General features: G+C 38.8%; 1 protein-coding gene across 3 annotated transcripts in view; it reads left to right on the top strand.

The window, feature by feature from the left end:
- The window catches only part of ATP8B4 (ATPase phospholipid transporting 8B4 (putative)), a 222,013-nt gene that overhangs the window by 55,436 nt on the left and 143,474 nt on the right, over nucleotides 1-23,103 (top strand). For 2 of the 3 annotated variants that reach the window (XM_073211788.1, XM_073211787.1), the window contains exons 4-6: nucleotides 7,379-7,492; nucleotides 10,104-10,202; nucleotides 14,309-14,370. In XM_073211788.1, the coding sequence (XP_073067889.1) occupies nucleotides 7,379-7,492; nucleotides 10,104-10,202; nucleotides 14,309-14,370 (275 nt within the window). Of the gene's footprint in view, nucleotides 1-1,014; nucleotides 1,075-7,378; nucleotides 7,493-10,103; nucleotides 10,203-14,308; nucleotides 14,371-23,103 lie in introns of all 3 variants that reach the window. The other variant, XM_073211786.1, reaches the window with a different exon arrangement.

Raw genomic sequence — 23,103 nt, 5'->3', positions numbered from 1 at the left:
AATTAGTTCTTTGTAGATAAATTACTGTTTGTAGGCCCTTTACTAGCTCTAGAACAGTCTTTCAGGTGCTGGAACACTAAAGCAAGGTCTGAGGACAGAAAAAGAGAATAAGGTTTGGGGCATCATCAGGCAGATTTGCTTTGTGGGGAGCCTGAGGCCTGAGAGCTGCCCAGCCACTCTGTGCGTTTCTGAGGCCTAAATGGGAAATGACGCTCCCCAGACAAGCCCGGTGATGCTGTCCCTAGATTGAAAGAACTGAAAGTGACTGCTCCAGCTGATTGAATTAATGTGCGCCCTTCACCGACCTTTAGTTTAGAGAGGTTCTGTTCTATTTTTCCCATCAGATGAAAAATGTTCCAGGAGGGTGAGTTCATGAATCAAGAGGGAGTCTAGGGATTTCTTGTTTCTGACTCATTTCCCAGGAAACACATACCAATTGGGAGGACACGTGACTCTAGGCAACAACTTTTTTGGCAACTCTTGCAATTGCTCTAAGCCTCAGTTTCCTCATCTGTAAAATGGTTCTGTACTAGCAACAGCTCACTGGGTTTTTTGAAGATTATGTGCGATGCTGGATGTACAGCGCCTGACACAGTGTTTAGTCTATGTAAGGAGACAATACATGCTGCCTGGTGTCACCATATAACTCAGAGACACCATTACATACAAAGCCATACATTCTCCATTCCGTGTCCCCATCTTGGTGACACATGGTCAAACTTGTTTCCTTTGATCATAATAATGTTTAGTCTGGCAGTCTTCAAACTTTTTGAATATGTTCCCTACTTGTAATATAAAAACCTTCCCAATATACATAGATTTACTTTATAAATGTGTATTTACATATTATTTACATGTGTATGTACTTATATAAATATATGGATGTAGATGTGTATATATGTATGTATATACATGTACAGCAAATTCAATCTGTGCATTAAACATTAGTAACATTAACTTTTAAATTTTTTGTTGAAATATACATGGAAGTTCTTTTTTTTTTTTTCCTGATAGCCTGAAGGATTGCTTTGGGTGTCCCTGGGGGACAGGTGTCATCAGATGGATACTTTTGAGGTAATTTTGATTGATCTGGAACATCAAACAAGTAGGCTTCCTAGGGAATTTTGGCCGGCAAGATGCTCTAGTTCTATTGCTTACTGTTTTCTTCACAATACTAACCACTTTTTAAAATTGTGTCTTCAGTTGACAACTTTATTGCCTGCTTATTCCTACCTCTCTCCCCACAACTAAAATGTGAACTTGCTCTAGGAGGTAGGGACATCGTTAATTAACATCCATAGTCTTGGCTCAATGACAGAGAGCCTGACACAGAAGGCCCTTCACTGAATGAATGGCAGCATACTGGGGGACATGTGTGCTTCGGTTTTCCCTCCCCATAAATGTGTTGTTCATGGTGGGGACCCAGGCTCAGGAGAATGACGTGATGACGGTGGTGAGAATGGTTGTGATGATGATGATATTATTGACAGCTCCTGGTGAAACCTCTTCTGTAGCTTGACCCTCTCCCAGGCAGTGTATAGAGTAGTGCTATCAACTCTCCATTTCTGCCAACCATGAATGGTGTGGGTGCTGCACTGAGCAGCATTTGACTTACTGAGAAGTTGTGGTTCTTCCTGGTATCAGTGAGGCGCCAGACTGCCCAATCTCTAGGCCCATTTGCCCCATACATGCATTCTTTTGGGATCTTTGCATAAACATGGGTGTTTCACATATTTCCTGAGTGGTGCAAATGCTTTTAGGACACTTCCTTTTTTCTGTAAGTGGTCTGTGGACAGAGACTCCTTTTGGTTTTTATTTTATGTTTTAGAGCTAGTCTCTCAAGAGTCAGGACTATTTCTCTCTCTGGAATTCACATTGTATTATAACAGTCTCCAAGAAAACTAGGCTCTTTCCCCCTCAAGCTCCTGACAGTTACTTTTTATAGCTGTCATAACATGAAAATGTTTCATCAAGTGTGGAAAGATCTTTTTGATAGTGCTGAAACTGTGGTATTCATTGCAAAAGCTCCTGGGGTTTGGCCTGTGGGATTCATAGAATCAGGCAGTGTCCCCAGACAACCACTGAACGCATTTAGGCTTAGCCTTCTGTGACTCATTTCTTTAAGGCTAATATGGAAAGTAAACTATTGTATAAAACATGAACTGATCTTTTGCATGTTACTAATACTCTTACCTGGTGTTTGGCTGATTGAGAGTAAAAGAAAAATCAACTCAAATCGACTTAGACAATAAAATAAATGAGCAGATAATATACCTGCAAAGTACAGAGAGAGGGCTGGCCTCTGGAGAGGCTGGGTCTCGTTTCTTTCTCTGCATTCTTGGCTCTATAGTCTGTAAGCGTAGAGTTTATTTTTGGCAGTATCTCCACTCATGGTCTCAAGATGCTGTCAGTGACCCCTAGGGCTACTTGCTTCTAGCTTGGAATCCATTAGGAAAGAGAAAGCCTCTATCTCCAGCACGTTCCTAGAATTGGCGTGGGTCATGTGCTAATAATCTTTGTACTCAAAATTGTAATTAGGAAGATGGTCTACGTAGTTGGTTTAAGCTACTCTGGGCCTGACGTGTAGTTATGGAGGGGAACTGAATCCACCCAGATGATAGGAGTAAGGAATTTGGAGCACTGGTAGCCAAGGGAAAGGGGAAAACAGTCAAATATCTATTATCCCTAGCTTTACATAGGATTGGATTTGGAGCACTGAGGTGGGTGTTTGATATTTATTTTTTTGTAGCTGGTGTGTGTCACACTCTCCAAATATTAGGGTTAGTTTCCATTTCTGGTTGTGGGGGCCATTACTATTTCTGGCTTTCTGCTTTTGGACACATACTGACTCTGGTCGATGAGTTGTGAGCGTTCGGGTTGAAGCATTGCGTTGTGGATGCCAGACCCTTCAGAGCTTTCTCTTTCTTTGGTGCTGCCACTAGAAGCATTCAATTATGCTGGCTGGTTGGTCCATTGTGAGAAACGGAACAGTGGTGGGCAGTTTCCTGCTGGCTCATGTTGGACAAAGTAGCATTAGCAAGAAATAAACTCTTATTATGTTATGGCACGAATATTCTGGAGTTGTTTGTTACTGTGGCATACCCAGCTTATCCTGCCCTAGTCCATTAAATTTCCTAAATCCATTTGATTAGTTAGGGGTTGGTCACAAAAATCCCATATTTGTCAATTTTTTTGATTTAGAGAAGAGTGCTTTCATATCTATGATTTCATTTTATCTCCACAGCAGTCTTATAAATATACAGATGAGAAATATTATTAGCTACATTTTGCCAGTTGAAGAGTTGAGGCCAACTCCCCAAGGGCTCTGTTTACTAATTTATCAATGTTTGTTATTTTCTATCTGTTTTGTTTTCTTAAGCAATACGATTACACTGTAAAATCTCATTATCAAAATGGTGCTTCTCATTTTCTTAATACTTTAGTTTATGGCTCACCTCTGAAGATTTTATCATTTTTTTACTTTGTTCTTTCTCTGTACCAGTAGTCAATGTTGAAACGTAAAGGGCTTTGGCCTCTGCTGCTTCTGTTGGAAGCTAAACTAAGGGAGTGCGCATCTATACCATTAGCTTGTATTGAACTTTGTCGGTGGCCACGAGAATCTCTCTGGAGGGGGACTGATTGGGAGCATCAGGAAGCTGCGATCATACATCGGGCAGTAGATGACCAGAGCTCCTACCAAGGAGGTTGACTCAAGGGGAAAAGATAGATGTACCGTGTTTTCCTTTGTAAGAAAATGGCAACAGGCTAGAAATACAGAGGAAGAGAGAGGAAGGGCTGATTGCTCTGAAAGCAGAAGAGACGTTGCGTTGCACTGAATTGGGAAAGCGTAGTGCTGAACAGGGTGGGCTCTGGAGGCAGAGTGCCTGGATTCAAATCCTGTTTCTACCACTTACAAACTGTATAACCTTGTATAAATTACTTAATCTCTCTAAACTTGGGATTTCTCTTCTATAGAATGGGGATAACCATACCTATTTCATAAGAATGTTGTGAGGGTAAAATGAGCTATGAACTGTAAAGCCCACAGAACAGTACACATAGTAAAAGCTTGATAAATATCAGCTGCTATTATTATCATTATTATTATTCCTTGCCCCTCCTTCCACCACTGCCCCTTGTCCAAGCCACCCATCATACCTCACCTGGACTAATTAAAAAACCTCCTCATTGGTCTTCTCACATCTATTCTAGGGTCATATCCAATTTGTTCTCTACCCTGTAGCTAGGGAAATCTTTTAAAATTAGAATCTCATCAAGTTACTTCTTTGTTGAAAATCTTTCAGTAATTCCCTCTCTACTTATGCTTTTAGACTTCATAATAAAGACAAATTCTTAGTAGAGACTCCAAGGAACTTCTCTTGCTAGCGTCAGTTTGTGCTGACCTCCACAGCACAGCCTCACAGTCCCTCTTTGAGAGCCCCAGGTACATCATCCCCCTGCCTACCCCAGGGTCTTTGTGTTGATTTATTTTACAGGAGCAATGCTTTTTCCTTATCTTGATATTGCCTTCCAGGTAGAGGGGTCTCTGGTGGGACGACTCTTCTCTCTACCCCTTTACTAACTCTGCCCTATGGAAAGTGGAGTCATTTACTTGATATGTCAATCTTGGAGGAATATGTGGACCTCCCCACCTCAGCTCTGTCCTCTTTCTGGAAGCGAGCTTCCCACGGGGAGCTGGTGGTCTCTGATGTTTTAGGGGCAAGCTCTTTCCCACTACATGGGAGGCCTGCTCTGGCTGAGGATTGCCTACGATTCTGTGGTTAAGCCCACCTTGTCATGGGGTCAGTTAGGTGGCCCATCTGGCTAGCAAACTAGAACTATGACTTCCGGCCTGGCTTCTGTTAGCACTAAAGAGGCTGTATAGATTCTCCAGATGTACTTCTTTCTCTTTGCTCGTCTTTCTCCTCTTCGTCCTCCTCTCTTCCGAATTGGGATGTTTCTAGCAGTCCAAGTAAAAAAGCAGTGCTAAGAGGATAGTGGCAAAAATCTTCTGTGCTGTATTATGGAATGAATTGTACTAAAATTGTACTCAAATACCAATAAACTGGCTCAGTGAAATGACTGAATGTTGATGTGCCTGATTTAAGGTCTTACCTGTACTCATATCTTGGACAGGGCAGTGGATATGGACAGTTTTCCTTTCCTTTGACAAAAATAGAAAAATAAATGGGTGCAGAGATCCTCCAGGAGGGGGAGCCCTCGCTCCTTGTTCCCAGGCACGGCCGTGAAATTTACGTCATCCGCGGCTCAGTCACAACAGAGCCAGAACAAACACAGTCATTGCTGCATGTCAAATAAGCACAAAGGATATCGCCACCGTCCCCACCCCACTGGGCATGATCACTTTATCCCACACGGTTGCCTCTTCACCTGTGTGGAATTCAGTTTTGTGGGAGCCTTTCGTTATGATTTCTGCCATGGTTTTGAGTGTCCCAGCAGATGTCCTGTCTTTTTAATAAGATACAGGCTATTTTACTTTCAGCTTAGTAGAAAATATAAAACATAATTAGGAATATGTGATCCTTTAGTTGATTGTTTTTTCTCCTTAGCTTTCCTCTTCCTGGTTATTTTTCCAAGTGCAACCTTAGAAAACTGTGACTGACAGCTCTCACAGCCTCCCTTCCCAGCCTAGATCTTGAGCAGATAGAAGTCGTCCTCAGCTAGCAGAGCGGTTTTCAACACGTTACTATGTATTAGACCAGCTATGCTGGAAACTCTTCTCTTGACACTTCTGTTACTCTCTCTCAACTTGCTGGGCAGAGCCGGACATGTTGATTCCTGGTAAATGTTAAAAATGGCCACTTAACGGATGACTGTATTTTCTTTAAACAGGTGCAAAGATTATTAGGAGTCAATGTAGTTTCACTTAAAATAAGTCACACGGAGTAACCTCAGTTTTAAAATATTAGCGGAGGAAGTTTCTCTAGACGTGTTGATTTTAAATTTTAGCAAGACTTTTCCCAAATTTCTCATACTATTTTTGTGGGTAAGATAGAGTTAAGCCTCATGTGAGTATAGCCAAATACATTTAGAAATGGTTAAATAAAACATATTTAATGTGTTTTATATGAACACCTGAAAAAGATGTTAACATTAATCTTTGGAAAGGTCTCTAGTAGCTGGCCATAGTTTTGTTTTTTCAATTAAAATTGTTCTTTGGTCTTTAGTTTTAGCCTTTTAAATGTATTTAGTCTATAGTTTTGGAAGACTATATAAGAGGCATGCATTTGAAATTTTTTGATGACACAAAATAATAGTTTGGGATATATACTCAAGGTCTACATTTTTTTTCATTAGGCTAACATAATAGGAATATATGAAAGATCTTGTACATCAATATTTAAAAAAAATCAATTGTGAATGTTTAAGGAGAGACTTGATTTAATAGTGATTTGTGAAGATATGATCTAGAGATTTTGATTTATTACAACTTAATATGAATAAACAGTGAGATACAATTACCAAAATGTTAATGAAATTTTAAGGCATGTTAATTCAGTGGTCCAGAAAACAGAATCTAAAAGTCTCTACCATACATGGGCTTGTTTGAGCCAGATCTTCGATCTGTGTTTGCTTCTGGGCACCACACATTCAGAGATGCGGAGAAGTTGGGATGGATCCAGAAGAGGAAGAAATGTGTATAAAATAAGTCATGGAGAATGGCTGAAGGGTTAGGAAATGTCTGTATCAGAATAGAGAAGATTTAGGGGGGGTCCTATGAGCACCCTTCAAATATTTGAAGGTTTTCAATGTGGAAAGGATTTAGACTTGGTCTAGGTGGCCCTACGGATGGAATTTGGCACACGGCAAAAAGTTATGGGGAGGAAGACTTGGGTTTCTAATAATGAAGACCTTTTTGGCAATTCCCATTCTGAAGTGGAAACAGGCTCCCTTGCAAAATGGTTAGTTTCCCATCAGAAAGCACTTTCAGAGACAGGCCTAGTGGCCCCTTGTCGGAGTTATCAAAAGGGTCATGCTGGGAAAATGGGCCAGATGATTCTGTAAGTTCCTTTTACCTAATGGGACTCAGCACAAGCTCAGTGTTTGCATACAGTAGGTGCTCAAGCAATATCTGCCAAGTGAATAGATGCATGAGAGTGAAATATCTCAGGGGCGAACTTTTGGACTTGATACCTTTTTTAGTCATGGATGATTTTATGGCATTGAGTGGTAAGGAGTGTGTCTTCTTGGGAAAAATGAAGGCCTTGGGCCACACAGAGTTTTAAATTTCCTAGATAACTGGTTTATCTTTCTTGCTCTGGCATAACTCATGCTCAGCCCTTTAAGTTTTAGAGCTGTTTCTGATAATGAGCAATGCCTTGCCACAAACTGATATGATGCTATTTTTTTTTTTTAGGATAATCGTATCCACACATCCAAGTACAACATTCTCACCTTCTTGCCAATTAATCTATTTGAACAGTTCCAAAGAGTGGCAAATGCCTATTTCCTTTTCCTTCTGATTTTACAGGTAATGTTTAAGTTGTATTTCTTCATCATCTGTTTGTTAAAACTATTCATGTGAGTTGAAAGAATAGGTTGATGCACTTAACTCAATGTTCATGATTAGGTAAAATTGTCCTTATCAGATTTTTAATGTTGTTACTGCTGCTTCTCTTCACAAAAGTGGGAGGGCTAGGAGTGGGTAAAAACTAGTACATTCATCATTTTAAACACTGAGGTCATTTAAAAATGCAGCCTTGCACTTTATTTGAACCAGACCAGAGCCTAATAATTACTGTTCAGAGCCTCCCTCCTTCTTTATCTGCCTCTCACGTCGACAGTACAGCTATTGCCAGAGTTGAGGCAAACAGTCTAGCTGAGTAGTGGGTTTTAGTTTGTGGAATTTAATTTAGCAAATTTCATTTGTATCAAAAAAAACTAACATACACACACATACACAAACATATAAAATAAACAATGTAGGTTATATATTATTTCACTGTATTTTTTTACAGTTTTGAGTGACTAATTGGTAGTAAGTAAACTTTCCTTAGCCTCCCACCTGACTAAAATTTGGGCTTAGATGAAATGTCAGCTTTTACTGATATTTTAGGAAGGAAAAAACCATAAATCAAAGAATATACACACGTATGGACAGTTTATTTTAGCCAGTTATCTAACCAGTATTTATTTTAGAGTAATTTAATCAGACCAAATAGGTTCAGAACATGCTGGCCTCTGTGTTAATTATAAGGGGTAAGAAGATGGATTAGATTTGTGCAGTTTAATAGCTTTGAGTATCATTTTTTTCTTTCATTGAATAGCTGTATTAAGAATCTTTGTTGTTAAGTGTCAGAGACCTAAAATTTGTGTAAGCCCAAAGGGAATCTGTTCAGGAGCATATCTCATTTCATGTCTGACAGGATTCATGGGCAGACTGTTTCAATGGGATGTGAGTTGTCTTTCCTCCATGTTGGACTTACTCTCAGGCAGGGCCCCCCCCCCACACCTGGTGGCCCCTAAAAGCTTCAGACTTTCACCCTCCTGGCTGCAATTCCAACATGAGAGAGAGGCAGAGGGAAAGGGAGAAGGGGAGGAAAAGGAGAAGAGAGGAGAGAAAGACAGAGAATGAATGACTTTGGGGTTGCTCTGATAAGTCTTGAGATTAGCCCTGATCATACCTGCTGAGTTAATCCATATTCCTAAACTGATCACCGTGGCTCAAGAATCTGGTATAATGTTTGTGTTGACTTAGATCACGTGCCAAAACATGGAGCCAGGATGGAATCAATCTACCCCAAAATTACAAGGCCTGGCAATAGAAGGGGTGGCATAGTTCCTTAAGACCTGAGGGTATAGTTGAAAGAACTGGATGCTGAAGAGGAAAGAAAAATGTAATGAATATATACCTTACAATTTATTGAAGAGACCTTCAAATCCCAGATATCTTTCTTTTTTTTTCTCTGTGAATTTGCCTTTGGTTTCTTCATATGCCCCTTTACTTCGTTCTAGAATTTTGAGCTCATTTCTTTAAGGGCTTTCTTATGTGTGGTCTAAGGCTCTTGTTCACAGAATTTTGTATCTGGAAGGGGCCTTTGGGCTGGGTTAGCCCAACCTCCTTTCTTTTGTTGATGAAGAAATGAGATTCAGGAAGGGTGGATGACATGTAAAGCTTTTACCATGATTTAATGATAGACTGAGTATGAGAATCCAGCTTTCCTGCTACCTACCCAATGTTTTTGTTGGTACGTCAGAGACTTTTTTGAGTTTTTTTTTTGTTTTTAAATTTCATGTGAAAGCTGTGATATAAAATTGGTTTAGTTTGGAGCTGTTTTGATAGGGTCTGATCTCCTTACACTGACCATTTCCACCCCACTCTTCCACACCCGATGTCCCTGAAGCAGCTCCTTGTTCAACCCATTTGAAAACCATGTTTCTAAGACAGTCATGTGAACTGTCCCTTTGTCCAACACAGGTGAGTGACTTTGGTGGTATAGGCACTGGCTTAGGAGTCAAATAGATCTAAATTCAAATTTTAGCAGCCTATATTTTGGTCCAAGTTCTTGACCTCTCAGGTAACTTATTTATAAAATGGGAAGATGATACCTAGGACTGCAGTGTTTCCTGACTCCAGGGCGCCTTTCACAGTGTGTTCTGTGTTATGCACTGGGGGTGCTATTTAATGGAATACGAATCCTATGGGCTTGTGCAAAAACAACTCTGGTACAAAATCTAACGCAATATATAGAAAATATTTAGCACAGTATCTGGTGCAATATAGATGCTCAAAGAATCTCTTAGAATTGGTGAGTAGTTGGTAAAATTATTGAAAGTTGATATGAAAACCTGAGAAAAGACAAGGAACATTTGTCATCCTGGGGAAAGATCATTATCTGTGAAAGATTTCAAGAAGTTTGCTTCTCATCTTGCTATAAAAATTTTATTTTTTGTCAGGTAGTCTGAAAACTGATTCAGTGGTACTTCTGTGTGTCTTATAACTGAATGCAAACACTTAAATTATTGAAAGGTGTTCTGAATCTACTCCTGTTAATTCATGTCAAATCTTATGTAAATGACAAAATTTGGAAGATATACTTCCTAACTTAAAACCTTTAAACCATTTGAAATGTTTGTTTCAGCTGATTCCAGAAATCTCCTCCTTGACCTGGTTCACCACCATTGTGCCTTTGGTACTGGTGATAACTATGACAGCTGTCAAAGATGCCACAGATGACTATGTGAGTATTTGCATTTGCGCACCCCTGAGGTCTCAATTTCAATTGTGCTATCTCAGAAATAGACAGTAGAGATACTAAAACTGAAATTTTGAATAAAGCTCTTTTAGTCAATATCATATAAAACCTTTTTGCTATTTGCTTAATGGCTACTGCAGGTGTCACAGCACTGAGCCTGCTATGACAAAACAAGAGGTCTTCCATAACTATACTCATTCCATTATTCTACAGATGAGGAAACTAAGGTCTGTAAAGACAGATTTGCTAAGGATCATACAACGAATTAGTGGTAAGATCAGAATTAGAACACAGACCTGCTTCTACCCAGTGAAGTATAATTTATCCTCTGTCACATGTCTAAGTTTTGGAAACTGGTAGATATTAGGCATCTTACATCTTCTGCTTATTATACAAGGAATTACAAAGTCCTATAACTTCAGAAGTTAAGCAACTAATGTAAGTAAGTGAAATATTTTAGGCAATAGAGAGTTTTGAAGTCTGCATAATTTAAAGGAGGCTTTCCAAATATCCAATATCCTATATATATAATAAATAGATTATATATTTTTGTGTATATATATATATATGTGTATATATATGTATACACAATATATATATATATATGTATTTATAGTTGTTCCAGAGTTTAACTTAGCAGTGGGACAATTTGGCTTCAGCCCACTGGCCCTTATTCACCACACTCCTCTGTGCTAAACTATATGGGGGATGAAAAATCTAACATTCATGACCTGATGTTAATAAAAAGCTTAAATTCCGCACATGATTTACGATACTATGAGAATAAAAAGTGGTGAGTCATAATAAAGAAACAAAGTTCTTTGTGGGAGGAAGGTGTCCTGCAGCAGCTAGGCTGGTAGTGGAGATGGAGTGTGAGAGAGAGAATTAGGAAGGCTTCATGGAGAGTATGGGAACCCTGTTCCACCGAGAGTGGTTGAGTGTGGGAAAGTGGGGTGGGGAGATCTGAACTTACCAGGTTGGTTCATATGATCCTTCCTAGTAGTTGTATGTATAATTTTTTCTGATAAATCAACAATTTGATGTGACTCATTTGAAAATTGTGTGTGTGTGTGTGTGTGTGTGTATATATCTAAAGTGTATTTGTCTTCATGTACCATGTTTTTGTAGGACACACAGGATCTAACTCTCTGAATTTTTACTTAGAGGCCTAATGTATTTCATGGTGCATGTTGTGACTATAACTTTTGAGTCTAGATTTTTAACTGGCATGCAGGACCTATTCATTACAGATGAACAATACCACTATGGGTGGTTAGTTTGGGACGTTCCTGGAATCCACCCATTCCTGTGAGGTTGCCATTGCTCAAGGTACTTTGGACACCTCACATAGCATTGTCTCTGTGGTCAGTGTACAAGATACAGAAGAAAAGCAATCGCATGACTTTGTGTTCATTCAGCTTTGGAAACAAATGGCATGTCTCAGCCCCTAAAAATCTTGTTTACCCCACTTGCTTTCTAAGGGAGGCTTCTGTATATTTCCAAATGTAAAATACCCTTCCATGTCTTTCTAAGGATAGATAACTCCATCTTCAAAGAATAAAAGATATTCCAGACAATGAGCTATATCTCAAGAGGTAATTCTAGGAGAGGAAATTTCAACAATAATTTGGATAATGATATCTTTGGAGTAAATGTGTGACTTCTCTACATTAACTAATTTTTCATGGAAATAGTACTCATTTAGATAATGAATTCCTACATATTGCTTTTAAAGGTCTTATTCATTACAGTCACACTTTATAGGAGGGCAAAATGGTAGAACAGAAAGAACATGGACTTTGGAGAAAGATGCCTACATGTCCCAGATGTGTGGCATGGGGGAAACCCCTTCTCTGAACCTTTCCTTATCTATAAAATGTGGCCAATAGCAATAGCGCTGTTGGGAGGGCAAAATGAAATAGTGTGTCTAAAGCACCTGGCACAGAGCCTGGCTCACGGTGTGTACCTGATCAGTGCTCGTCCTCTGCTCGCTTCCTGTCCTAGGCAGTTCCCCTCTATGCCTTCACATCAGTTTCTAGGGTAGAAATCATTAAGAAGAGCCAGCTTGGGCCTGAGACTACCACTTCTAAGTCCTCCCAGAGTCTGTCTGTTCCAATACCCGACCCCTCAGCAAAGCCTGAGGAGAAGTGGAGTTGCCCCCCCTTGAAGCCCAGAGAGTGAGTGGGCTGCTTAGCTTTTGGGAGTAAACTGATTGGTCCTTCTCTATGAGGCTCAGCTAGTCAATTTAGGGCACTGTTTTCAGGTTAGATATAGATGTGGCTAAATACTAGGTCTCCTTTGGTCTCTACTGTAGTTAATGCTTGAATATGCTTTTATTGTGATAGTATGTGTGGGTTTGACAACCAGGTATATTTATCAGTCTTGGCAGGAAACAGATGTCACCCTGAAATGAGGAAAACAGGAGAAAGAGTAATAATGAAAGGACCATTTACAAAGGGCATAGAGAAAGAAAAGCACACAGGTAGCACCACGGGTGCTTCTCAGCCTGAAGGGGCCAAAGGAGGAAGCATTTGCCAGTTCTGGAGCTGCCACTGAGGGCTGCTTGTGGCATCTGGGGCAACCTGTAGAGGAAGCAGCTATTGCTAACCCAGCTTGAAGGAAGTGAGGGAATAAATACCCCATTTCTCTTTCCTCTGGCTCTCAGGTCTTTTACCAGTACCAGGGAAGACCACCTAGAAGTCAGAGGTCAAGGACCATATAGATAAGCTTCCCATGGCACAGGGCAGACTGGAGAAGGATGGGTGGAGAGTTGCGGAAGAGCAAACGGACTATCCATGACCTTCGTCAAATTAAACACCAAGACAAATTATGTTTCCATTTCTATTTTACTGCAGATAGGGAAACATTTGCATGCCAATGATGGGCTGACTTCATCTACTCTTCTACCAATGTTATAAACTCTTTTCATGTTAACAAATGCTAAATATCTTATTTTGCCTGGTAATATTCATTAACTTATACCAGGCAATAAATGTAATCAGAAATTTATGTAATTTCTGGGGCCACAAAAACAGATCTTAACATTTGGTGACTTTCTCTTTTAATTGAATATGTCTCTTTGCCCCTTTAACTTATAAAAAATTGCAATGTAAGTCTATTTCATCTCCACGGCTTATTAAAAAAATGTTCAGCAAATGAACATTAGCATTATAGAAAGATTGGGATGGGTTTGGAATAGATGTCGAAGAAGGGAAGGGCGAAGCATTTTATATATTATGATATTGACATAATATTTTGAAAAATGTTTAAAAGAAAAAAGCATTGATCCTGATTATTACAATCTATGATCAAACTTCCATGTTTCCTGAGACTACTCTGTTCATCTGTGCATTTAGGCTAATTGGTTGAAATAATAACTTATCTTTACTTCGGTTCATGTAGAAAGTCTTACCTGAATGGCTGCTAATTTATGACTTTTGTAGAGGGTTCATAATATTTGGATTCTTCTAAGCAATATAAGATAATTACATTACTAGAATATACAGTAAGAAATAGTATCACTTGGTTATGAAAACACAAATCTGCAAGTGTGATTCAATATTGTATATTGATTTTTGTCTTAAATGTTCAGTATTTCATAAGATTACTGCTAACAATTAGAACTTCTAGAGAATAAAAATACATGTTGTTACAAGTAATTCTTGACTTCAAAGAAATCCATAAAACAGAATGAATGATGTTCCAATAAAGTATTGAGCACATATGTGAGAAAAATAGAAGCCTCCATTCTTTGTTGAACACATCAAAATTAATATATGGCTTTCTCTGGAACTATTGGCACAGTAAAAGGCATATTGTCTTATTCGAAGCAATAAAAATGTGTGGGAATTGGAAGGTGCTTGTGGCTAGACTTACCCCATTGAGAGCACCCAGCATGAGGGTTAGTGAGAAGGGTGTTGATTCAGATTTAGAATATGTGGAGCTGGGTCCAACATAATCATAAACCACGTTAATTTTGGATCGAGGGCAATATTGTCTAGGTATGTGAACTCAAAGTATTTTCAGTGTCCCTATTTGTGCTAAGACTGTATGATTTAGTCTGTTTTTTTCACAAACACTTTGATTTTCAGTTTCGCCACAGGAGTGATAACCAAGTGAATAACCGGCAATCGGAAGTACTCATCGACAGCAAGTAAGAAATACATTCTTTGGGTTATTTTTAAGATTTTTGGAACCACAACACAGATCTTAACATTTGGTGACTTTCTCTTTTCATTAAATACGTTTCTTTCCCCCTTTAATCTGTTAAAAATTGCAACATAAGTCTATTTCATCTTCATGGCTTTTCTTATTTAACGTTCAGCAAATGTCTGTGCTATCTGCTCAACTTTTACTTCAGATACCTTTGGAGTTTCTTTGGTGGAACACAGACTTATCATTGTCACTTTTCTAGACCTAAAACCATTTAGAATTGGCACACGTGTTATACCTTGTATGTAGTAAATGTTTCATACATATTTGAATTACTTAATTTGGGATTGTCTGGAGAATATTGCAGGAGTGGCTTTGACACATCACTGTATCAAGTAATAGTGATAAAAATTTTATATTTACTTGCTAGTTGAATTTAGGGTGTATTATCTACCATAAAACAGATTTTTCATTGCTTTCAAATTGATTCATCAACAAAGAAATACTTATGGATATACTTCTTGAATCTGAAATGCTTTAAAATAAGGTATTTACACACAAACAACAACAAAACATCTCCAAGAAACTTAACAAAGGTAAATTCCAAGCTTTCATTCCACTGTTTCTTAGTCTCCTTCTCTTGGTCCCTTTTTTGCTAATAATAACATGTGGCAAAATAAGTCTGTAAAAATGTACTTCAATCTGGCAGTCAATCACATCTCCTCATGATTTTGAATCATTTGGAATTGTGAATAATATAGTTTTTAAAGGGAATATCATAAAATGAATTAATCACATGAGATGGAAAATTCTAAGAAGTGATAAAGATATCAAGAGGGTCTAGGTAGCCTAGGTAATAATGGTAGGATTAAAGTAATTCATCTCTTTCCATAACTAAAACGTTGACTGATTACTAATAACATAATGTATACATATAGTTTTTCCTTATTGGCTTGTTTTAGGAAATGGTGCTAAATGCACAGCAAAGAAAAATTACCTTAATCTAAAATACGCAGTTGAAGAGACAGACTCTGAAAGGGTGATCCTGGTATGAAAGGCTGAAACATAAAGATGCCTGGGACTGTGCGGTTCATTTCCAGTGTTATCATGTTTTGAATCCTGCCACCATAGTTTGGTGTTAAAAAGCATGGGTTTTGCATTCAGGAGACTTATGTATGAGTTTAGTCCTACCCTAAATGATTCTGTGGTCTTGAGCAGGTTCTTAAATGATGGTGACTCTTTGTAGCTAATGTGGTGTGTGGCTTTTGGCTATACTGTTGCATTTCTTGACTTGGCCAAGTCCTGAGGTTCTGAATGGGTATTACATCTCAAATTAATATGATATAACTAATTCCACAAGGGACATTTGATGATCAGTCTCATTACTTTGAAGTATCATCTCATATAAAGTGTGTTAAAGATAGGTACAATTACACACTGAGTTTGAACTAATGGCCCCAGCATATCTTTTAATGTCTCTCAAATCACCAGTTATATTTGTGGCAATATTTGGGCAGTGATAGATTTTGGAGCCTCTACCAGGAAGTGATGGGATTAATCTAGGAACTTAGATATTGAGAAATTCGAGGACTACATGTCTCCCACACATGCTAGTTCTCACTGCCATTATTATCAGAAGTAGTATGAGTGTTACTTGTGGTTTCATTTAGCTTTTTGTTGGTTTCTTATGGGGTGGCATCTCTTTGTAATTCAGTATGGTGTGATATTTTGATAAGTATTGCTGCTGATCCTATAAAGTTGAAGGGAGGAACACTACTCATTGAGAATGGAGTATTTAGGATCCAGTGAACAATTAGGCAAGATTTTCTGTGTATATGACTACCTACTACTGTGAGTTCCTCTAGAGCAGGGGTCATCTCTCTTGATCACATTTGTGTCCCTTGAGCCTAGCAGTGTCTGCTGAATTTTCAGGCTGACAGTAACAAGTATCCTTGCTGTGAGGGCAATCTACCAGAAGAGCTTGCTCTGTCCAATTTTGCTAAATCTTATCACTCGCCAATTGCAGTGGTTGGGCTGGTGGTCTCTGATGAATGTACTCAGGCGATGGACATTGGCTTTCTACTTTTTCGATTTTGAAAAGTTAGAGATGAAATGGGCTCAGATCTGAGATAGCCCAGGGAGATTCCAATTTTGCTATGGAGCTGGTGGTTGTAGAGGATGCTATTGGGGCTCTGGCCAGACCCCCCGCTATCTTGTGCTTACCATCATCTTCTGTGCACATGCTTCTAAGAGCTTGTATCTGCCACTTTCTTCAGAGCACTGCCCTTGGCTGCTGAAGCCAGTGACCAGTTGGTGTAGGAGTATGAAGTAGCAGTGCCCCTGCCTCTCGCTGGACAGGCTCTTTGGTGTAATTTGCACTCTCCAGCACTTGTCAAGACCAGGTTGATGGGAGTTCGCCTGCAATTACACCCTTTTGTGGCTTCTTTCCTTTATTCGTGTTGCTTGACTTCTCCCTTACCAGTTTCTCCTGGAAGTACTTTCCTAATGAACCACTTGCATGCGAATCCTCATCTCAGGATCTGCTTCTAGGGAACTTGATCTAAGACAGTGGTTAACATATACTTAATCTCATGGATAATTAATGAAAAATATTAGGAATGTGCTTTTGGGTCTATCCTTGGCACCTGTGGGTCATGAGCCAGGAATAAAGAAGTCAGGTGTTGCTGGAGGTGGGTGTCACACTGGGGTGTACACTGCCAGGTACTGTGGCTTTCCTTGTGTGCCCCTGGCAGAAAGTCTTAGACACGGGGTCTTCATGCCAGGGCAGGAGCCAGTGCACTTGTCTGGAGGACAGGGAGGCATGGTCCACCTTGGGCAGGAGGTCCCTGAGGGAAAGGGGTGGAACAGGAGCACCCGTCAGGAAACCTGGGGCCATATTAATAATCACTATATGACTTTGGACAATTTGGTAAAGGGGGAACTACTGTACCGTTTGCTGATAGAATCTATGAATATCAACAGCTACTTCAGTGTTTTATAAGAGGACACTTTCTCAACTCATGTAAACATTCCTGGCTATTGTGGAAGCCACTGGGCAGGTGAGGGGCTATGAGAAGGAGTCTGAATGTTCACACAGAGGTCATCTAGTCTAATGCTCCTCAACAGGGGCTGCTCATTTTTATCAGTGTCCCAGCCACCCCAAGAGCAGTTAAATGAGGGTCTTGGAGGTGAGGCCCTGGTGTTTTTTAAGTTTCCAAGGTGATTGTAATATGCAGACAGAGTTGAGAACTTTTCTCAGAGTTGAGAAATTAGAAGAAAATAATAACCATACTTACTGTCTAAAAGTAATTATTGTTACTATTTTCTTGTATTTCCTTTGTCTTTTTTTAGTATGCCAAGATTTAAAAAAAATGTGTATTTTTATCCTTCTGTTTCATTTCACATCATAGCCGTGCCATTTTCCCAAAGTCTTTTTATGCCTACTTTTAAGGGCTACATAATATTCTATTGAGTGCTCTTCCCATAAGTCACATAATCATTTCCCTACTGTTTGACATTTAGTCTGTTTCCAATTTAAAAATATAATTTCTTGATCTTTCTAAATTGATAGCATTGTACTTTCCCATAAGATTAGGTTTTTGTGACATATTTATAAATTCACCTAGGATGATTACCTGAACACATCCTTTCCTATATGAAATAATTGGAACTTGAAGCATTATTTCTCAGTCCACTGACAACTATCTTTATCAGAGTATCCAGGGTTTATGTGTGAGAAGGACCAGGCTGGGCATATTGACTGAACCCTGGGACGTTTTAGTTCCATCAAACGTAATGTTAGACAACCACCATCAAGTTCTTCGTTGATTTTTTTCATGGTCATAGCACAACATGGAAAAACCCCCAACATATGCTGCTTTAGCAAATGTATTAGTGACACATGAAATCCCTAAAAAATACTAGTTTAAACAGTTTGAATGTAAGTTTTATATTACAATGACTAGCTATATAGAACCCACATGTGAAGTAAATGTATCAGTCCTGATCTGTAAAGTTCCCAGAGTAAATTTGGGCAGAGATTCAGAAGTGTGGCTAGCAGATCCTTCAGGCAGCTGTGAGGGAACACTGCCCATCTTCTTTGTCCTGCCAGGTTAGGGGTAGGTAGACTTCTGGTCAAAACATCTATCATTTGCTGCTGAATTTTTGGAAATAACTTGTCCAGGAAAGGGGTATTGTGTGGGTGGCATTGCCCTCTGCTGGATTTGATCCCAAATGTCAGTTCTGCCTAAGAGTGAATTACTATTCTTATTAAATATGCTCCTACTTTTCGTCCTTGTGTATCTGCAACAAAAGTTACTGAAATTGCTGACCTTAATGTGTCTGAAGCTGACACATCCTTGTGTCTGTGTGCTTCCTGTGAGTGGGGAGTGGTAACACTCGAGGTTCTGGGGTCCTTTGGATCGCATGGGGGGACCGATGCACCTTGCACTGAGTTACCTCGTCTTCATCAAGGCATGTGCACTTGCAATTGGAATGGAGACTTTGGCGGTTAAACACAAGGCCGAGCACCAACTCTCTAAAGTTTTTTTTATTCTCCAGCTCACCCAGGTTATTTATACATTACGATGGTACCCCTGGCTCTGGTGATCAGCTATTGAGGGTCTATATGAAGAGACCTGTGTATTCGAAAGGAAATCTTGAGGAGAAAAACTGGATTCTTCTTTTAAAAATAATGTTAACAGAATACTATTATGGGCTTAAATAACAATGAGTTCAAAAGCAAGCTAATGGATAGTCTTAGTGCTCTTTGGACTCAGTGGAAGTGGTTTAAAATTAACTTTATTTTCAGCTCATGTTACTAACTCACAGTAAATGTGTTACAAAACTAGTTTTACCCTCAATAAATTAATTTCAGTTTCTTAAGTCTTGGATTGATCATTTCTTGGACAGTTTTGTCAGCTTTGCAAAAGGAAAGGTCCTTTTGCCAATGGACTGGTTTCTGTGTGTGGTTGTGACATTGTTACAGTTCTTATAAATGATTTTCCATTGTAATCAATTATTATATTGCATGAATACAATTTTTTTAAGTATTGGATTTCTAAATGGTGACTAGTTCTCCAAATGAGGTGTGTCTTGAAATAATAGGAAATTATAACACTTTCAAAACTCTGCACATGAGCTTTTCAGTGGCATCTCCTAATTTCTTTTTAAAGTTTATGTAACCCAGATGTTGACTGCTCCCTTTTTCTCCTCTTAAAGCTTCTTTAAAGAACCCCTCCCTCTCTGCTCCCTACACACAAAAAAAAGCATTACAAATGAAGGTGGAGTTGACTGAAGATGGTGGGGGGATATAAATGAGGAAGTCTCTTTTACACCCCATACCAAACAATGTGAAATCCCACTTTAACATTTTTCTTCCCCAGGGTTCTCTCTGCTGCTGGCCTTTGTAATCTCTCCTTCCCCCATTCAGTGCTCAGTATAGTTGGCTCCAGACCTCTCAGTATCTGGGGCCCCTCATATTTATCTCCCTTTTATTACTCAAAGAAGTCTGCTTCAAACCCATTGCAGTTGCTTACCAAATAGCAGGCTTTTCTGTAGCTAGGGCCCACATATCTTAGATGACAATGGAAGTTAAAAATATACCAAACTCTGCATCACATTTAAAACTCCATTGCCTATGTTATTTATTTATTTATTTATTATTAAGGTATTACTGATATACACTCTTATGAAGGTTTCACATGAAAAAACAATGTGGTTACTACATTCACCCATATTATCGTGTCCACCACATATCCCATTGCAGTCACTGCCCATCAGTATAGTAAGATGCCACAGAGTCACTGTTTGCCTTCTCTGCTATACTGTCTTCCCCATGATCCCTCCAACACCATGAGTGCCAATCATAATACCCCTCAATCCCCTTCTCTCTCCCTCCCTATCCACCTTCCCCTACCCCTCCCCTTTGGTAACCGCTAGTCCTTTCTAGGAGTCTGTGAGTCTGTTGCTGTTTTGTTCCTTCAGTTTTGCTTTGTTGTTATACTGAATAGATGAGGGAAATCATTTGGTACTTGTCTTTCTCCTCCTGGCTTATTTCACTGAGCATAATATCCTCCAGCTCTATCCATATTGTTGTAAATGATAGGATTTGTTTCTTTCTTATGGCTGAATAGTATTCCATTGTGTGTATGTACCACATCTTCTTTATCCATTCATCTACTGATGGACGCTTAGATTGCTTCCATATCTTGGCTATTGTAAATAGTGCTGCAATAAATATAGGGGTGCATATGTCTTTTTGAAAATGAGAAATTATATTCTCCCATACTGTAGGGTAAATTCCTAGAAGTGGGATTCCTAGGTCAAATGGTATTTCTATGTTTAGTTTTTTGAGGAACCTCCATATTGCTTTCCACAATGGTTGAACTAGCTTACATTCCTACCAGCAGTGTGGGAGGGCTCCAGTTTCTCTGTATCCTCACCAGCATTTGCTGTTCCTAGTCCTTTCTATGTTGGCCATCCTAACTGGTATGAGGTGATACCTCATTGTGGTTTTAATTTGCATTTCCCTGATAATTAGTGCTGTGAAGCATCTTTTCATGTGCCTGTTGGCCATCTGAATTTCTTCTTTGGATAATTGTCTGTTCATATCCTCTTTTTTAATTGGGTTATTTGCTTTTTGGTTGTTGAGACGTGTGAGTTCTTTATGTATTTTGGATGTTAACCCCTTGTCGGATATGTCATTTACAAATATATTCTCCCATACTGTAGGATGCCTTTTTGTTCTGTTGATGGTGTCCTTTGCTGTGCAGAAGCTTTTCAGCTTGATGTAGTCCCTTGTGTTCATTTTTGCTTTTGTTTCCCTTGCCTGGGGAGATATGTTCATGAAGAAGTCACTCATGTTTATGTCCAAGAGATTTTTGCCAATGTTATTTTCTAAGAGTTTTATGTTTTCATGACTTACATTCAGGTCTTTGATCCATTTCGAATTTACTTTTGTGTATGGGGCTAGACAGTGATCCAGTTTCATTCTCTTACATGTAGCTGTACAGTTTTGCCAGCACCGTCTGTTGAAGAGACTGTCATTTCCCCATTGTATGTCTGTGGACCCTTTATCATATATTAATTGACCATATAGCTTGGGTTTATGTCTGGGCTCTCTAGTCTGTTCCATTGGTCTATGGGTCTGCTCTTGTGCCAGTACCAAATTGTCTTGATTACTGTGGCTTTGTAGTAGAGCTTGAAGTTGGGGAGCGTAATCTCCCCAGCTTTATTCTTTCTTCTCAGGATTGCTTTGGCTATTTGGGATCTTTTGTGGTTCAATATGAATTTTAGAACTATTTTCTCTAGTTCATTGAAGAATGCTGTAGGTATTTTGATAGGCAATCTGTAGATTGCTTTAGGCAAGATGGCCATTTTAACAATATTAATTCTTCCTATCCATGAGCACAGGATGTGTTTCCATTAATTGGTTTCTTCTTTAATTTCTCTCATGAGTGTCTTGTAGTTTTCAGGGCATAGGTCTTTCACTTCCTTTGTTAAGTTTATTCCAAGGTACTTTATTTTATTTGATGCAATTGTGGACTGATTTGTTTCCTTATTTCTCTTTCTGCTAATTCATCACTAATATATAGGAATGCAACATATTTCTGTGTATTAAGTTTGTATCCTGCAATGTTGCTGAATTGAGATTTTAGATCTAGTAGTTTTGGAGTGGATTCTTTAGGGTTTTTTTTATGTACAATATCATGTCATCTGCAAATAGTGACAGTTTAACTTCTTCCTTACCAATCTGGATGCCTTTATTTCTTTCTGTTTTATTGCTGTGGCTAGGACCTCCACAACTATGTTGAATAAAAGTGGATAGAGTGGCATCCTTGTCTTGTTCTTCTTTTTAGAGGAAAGGCTTTCAGGTTCTCACTGTTAAGTGTGATGTTGGCTGTGGGTTTGTTATATATATGGTCTTTACTGTGTTGAGGTACTTGCCCTCTATACCTATTCTGTTGAGAATTTTTATCATGAATGGGTGTTGAATTTTGTCAAATGCTTTTTTGGCTCCTATGGAGATAATCATGTGGTTTTTGTCCTTCTTTTTGTTGATGTGGTGGATGATGTTGATGGATTTTTCTAATATTGTACCATCCTTGCATCCCTGGAAGAAATCCTACTTGATCACGATGGATGATCTTTTTGATGTATTTTTGAGTTTCATTTGCTAATATTTTGTTGAGTATTTTTGAATCTATGTTCATCAGGGATATTGGTCTGTAATTTTTTTTTGTGGTGTCTTTACCTGGTTTTGGTATTAGGGTGATGCTGGCATCATAGAATGAGTTTGGAAGTATTCCCTCTTCTTCCACTTTTTGGAAAACTTTAAGGAGGATGGGTATTAGGTCTTCACTAAATGTTTGATAAAATTCAGTGGTGAAGCCATCTGGTCCAGGAATTTTGTTCTTAGGTAGTTTTTTGATTAACCACTTCAATTTCATTGCTAGTAATTGGTTTGTTCAGATTTTCTGTTTCTTTCTGGGTCAGCCTTGGGAGGTAGTATTTTTCTAGAAAGTTGTCCATTTCTTCTAGGTTATCCAGTTTATTAGCATATAATTTTTCATAGTATTCTCTAATAATTTTTTGTATTTCTATGATGTCCATAGTGATTTTTCTTTTCTCATTTTTGATTCTGTTTATGTTGTAGACTCTCTTTTTTTCTTGATAAGTCTGGCTTGGGGTTTATCTATTTTGTTTATTTTCTTGAAGAACAAGCTCCTGCTTT

This window comes from Manis javanica, chromosome 8, assembly GCF_040802235.1.
Source record: "Manis javanica isolate MJ-LG chromosome 8, MJ_LKY, whole genome shotgun sequence".
NCBI classification, from domain to species: domain Eukaryota; kingdom Metazoa; phylum Chordata; class Mammalia; order Pholidota; family Manidae; genus Manis; species Manis javanica.
This window is presented reverse-complemented; position numbering and strand designations above follow the sequence as displayed.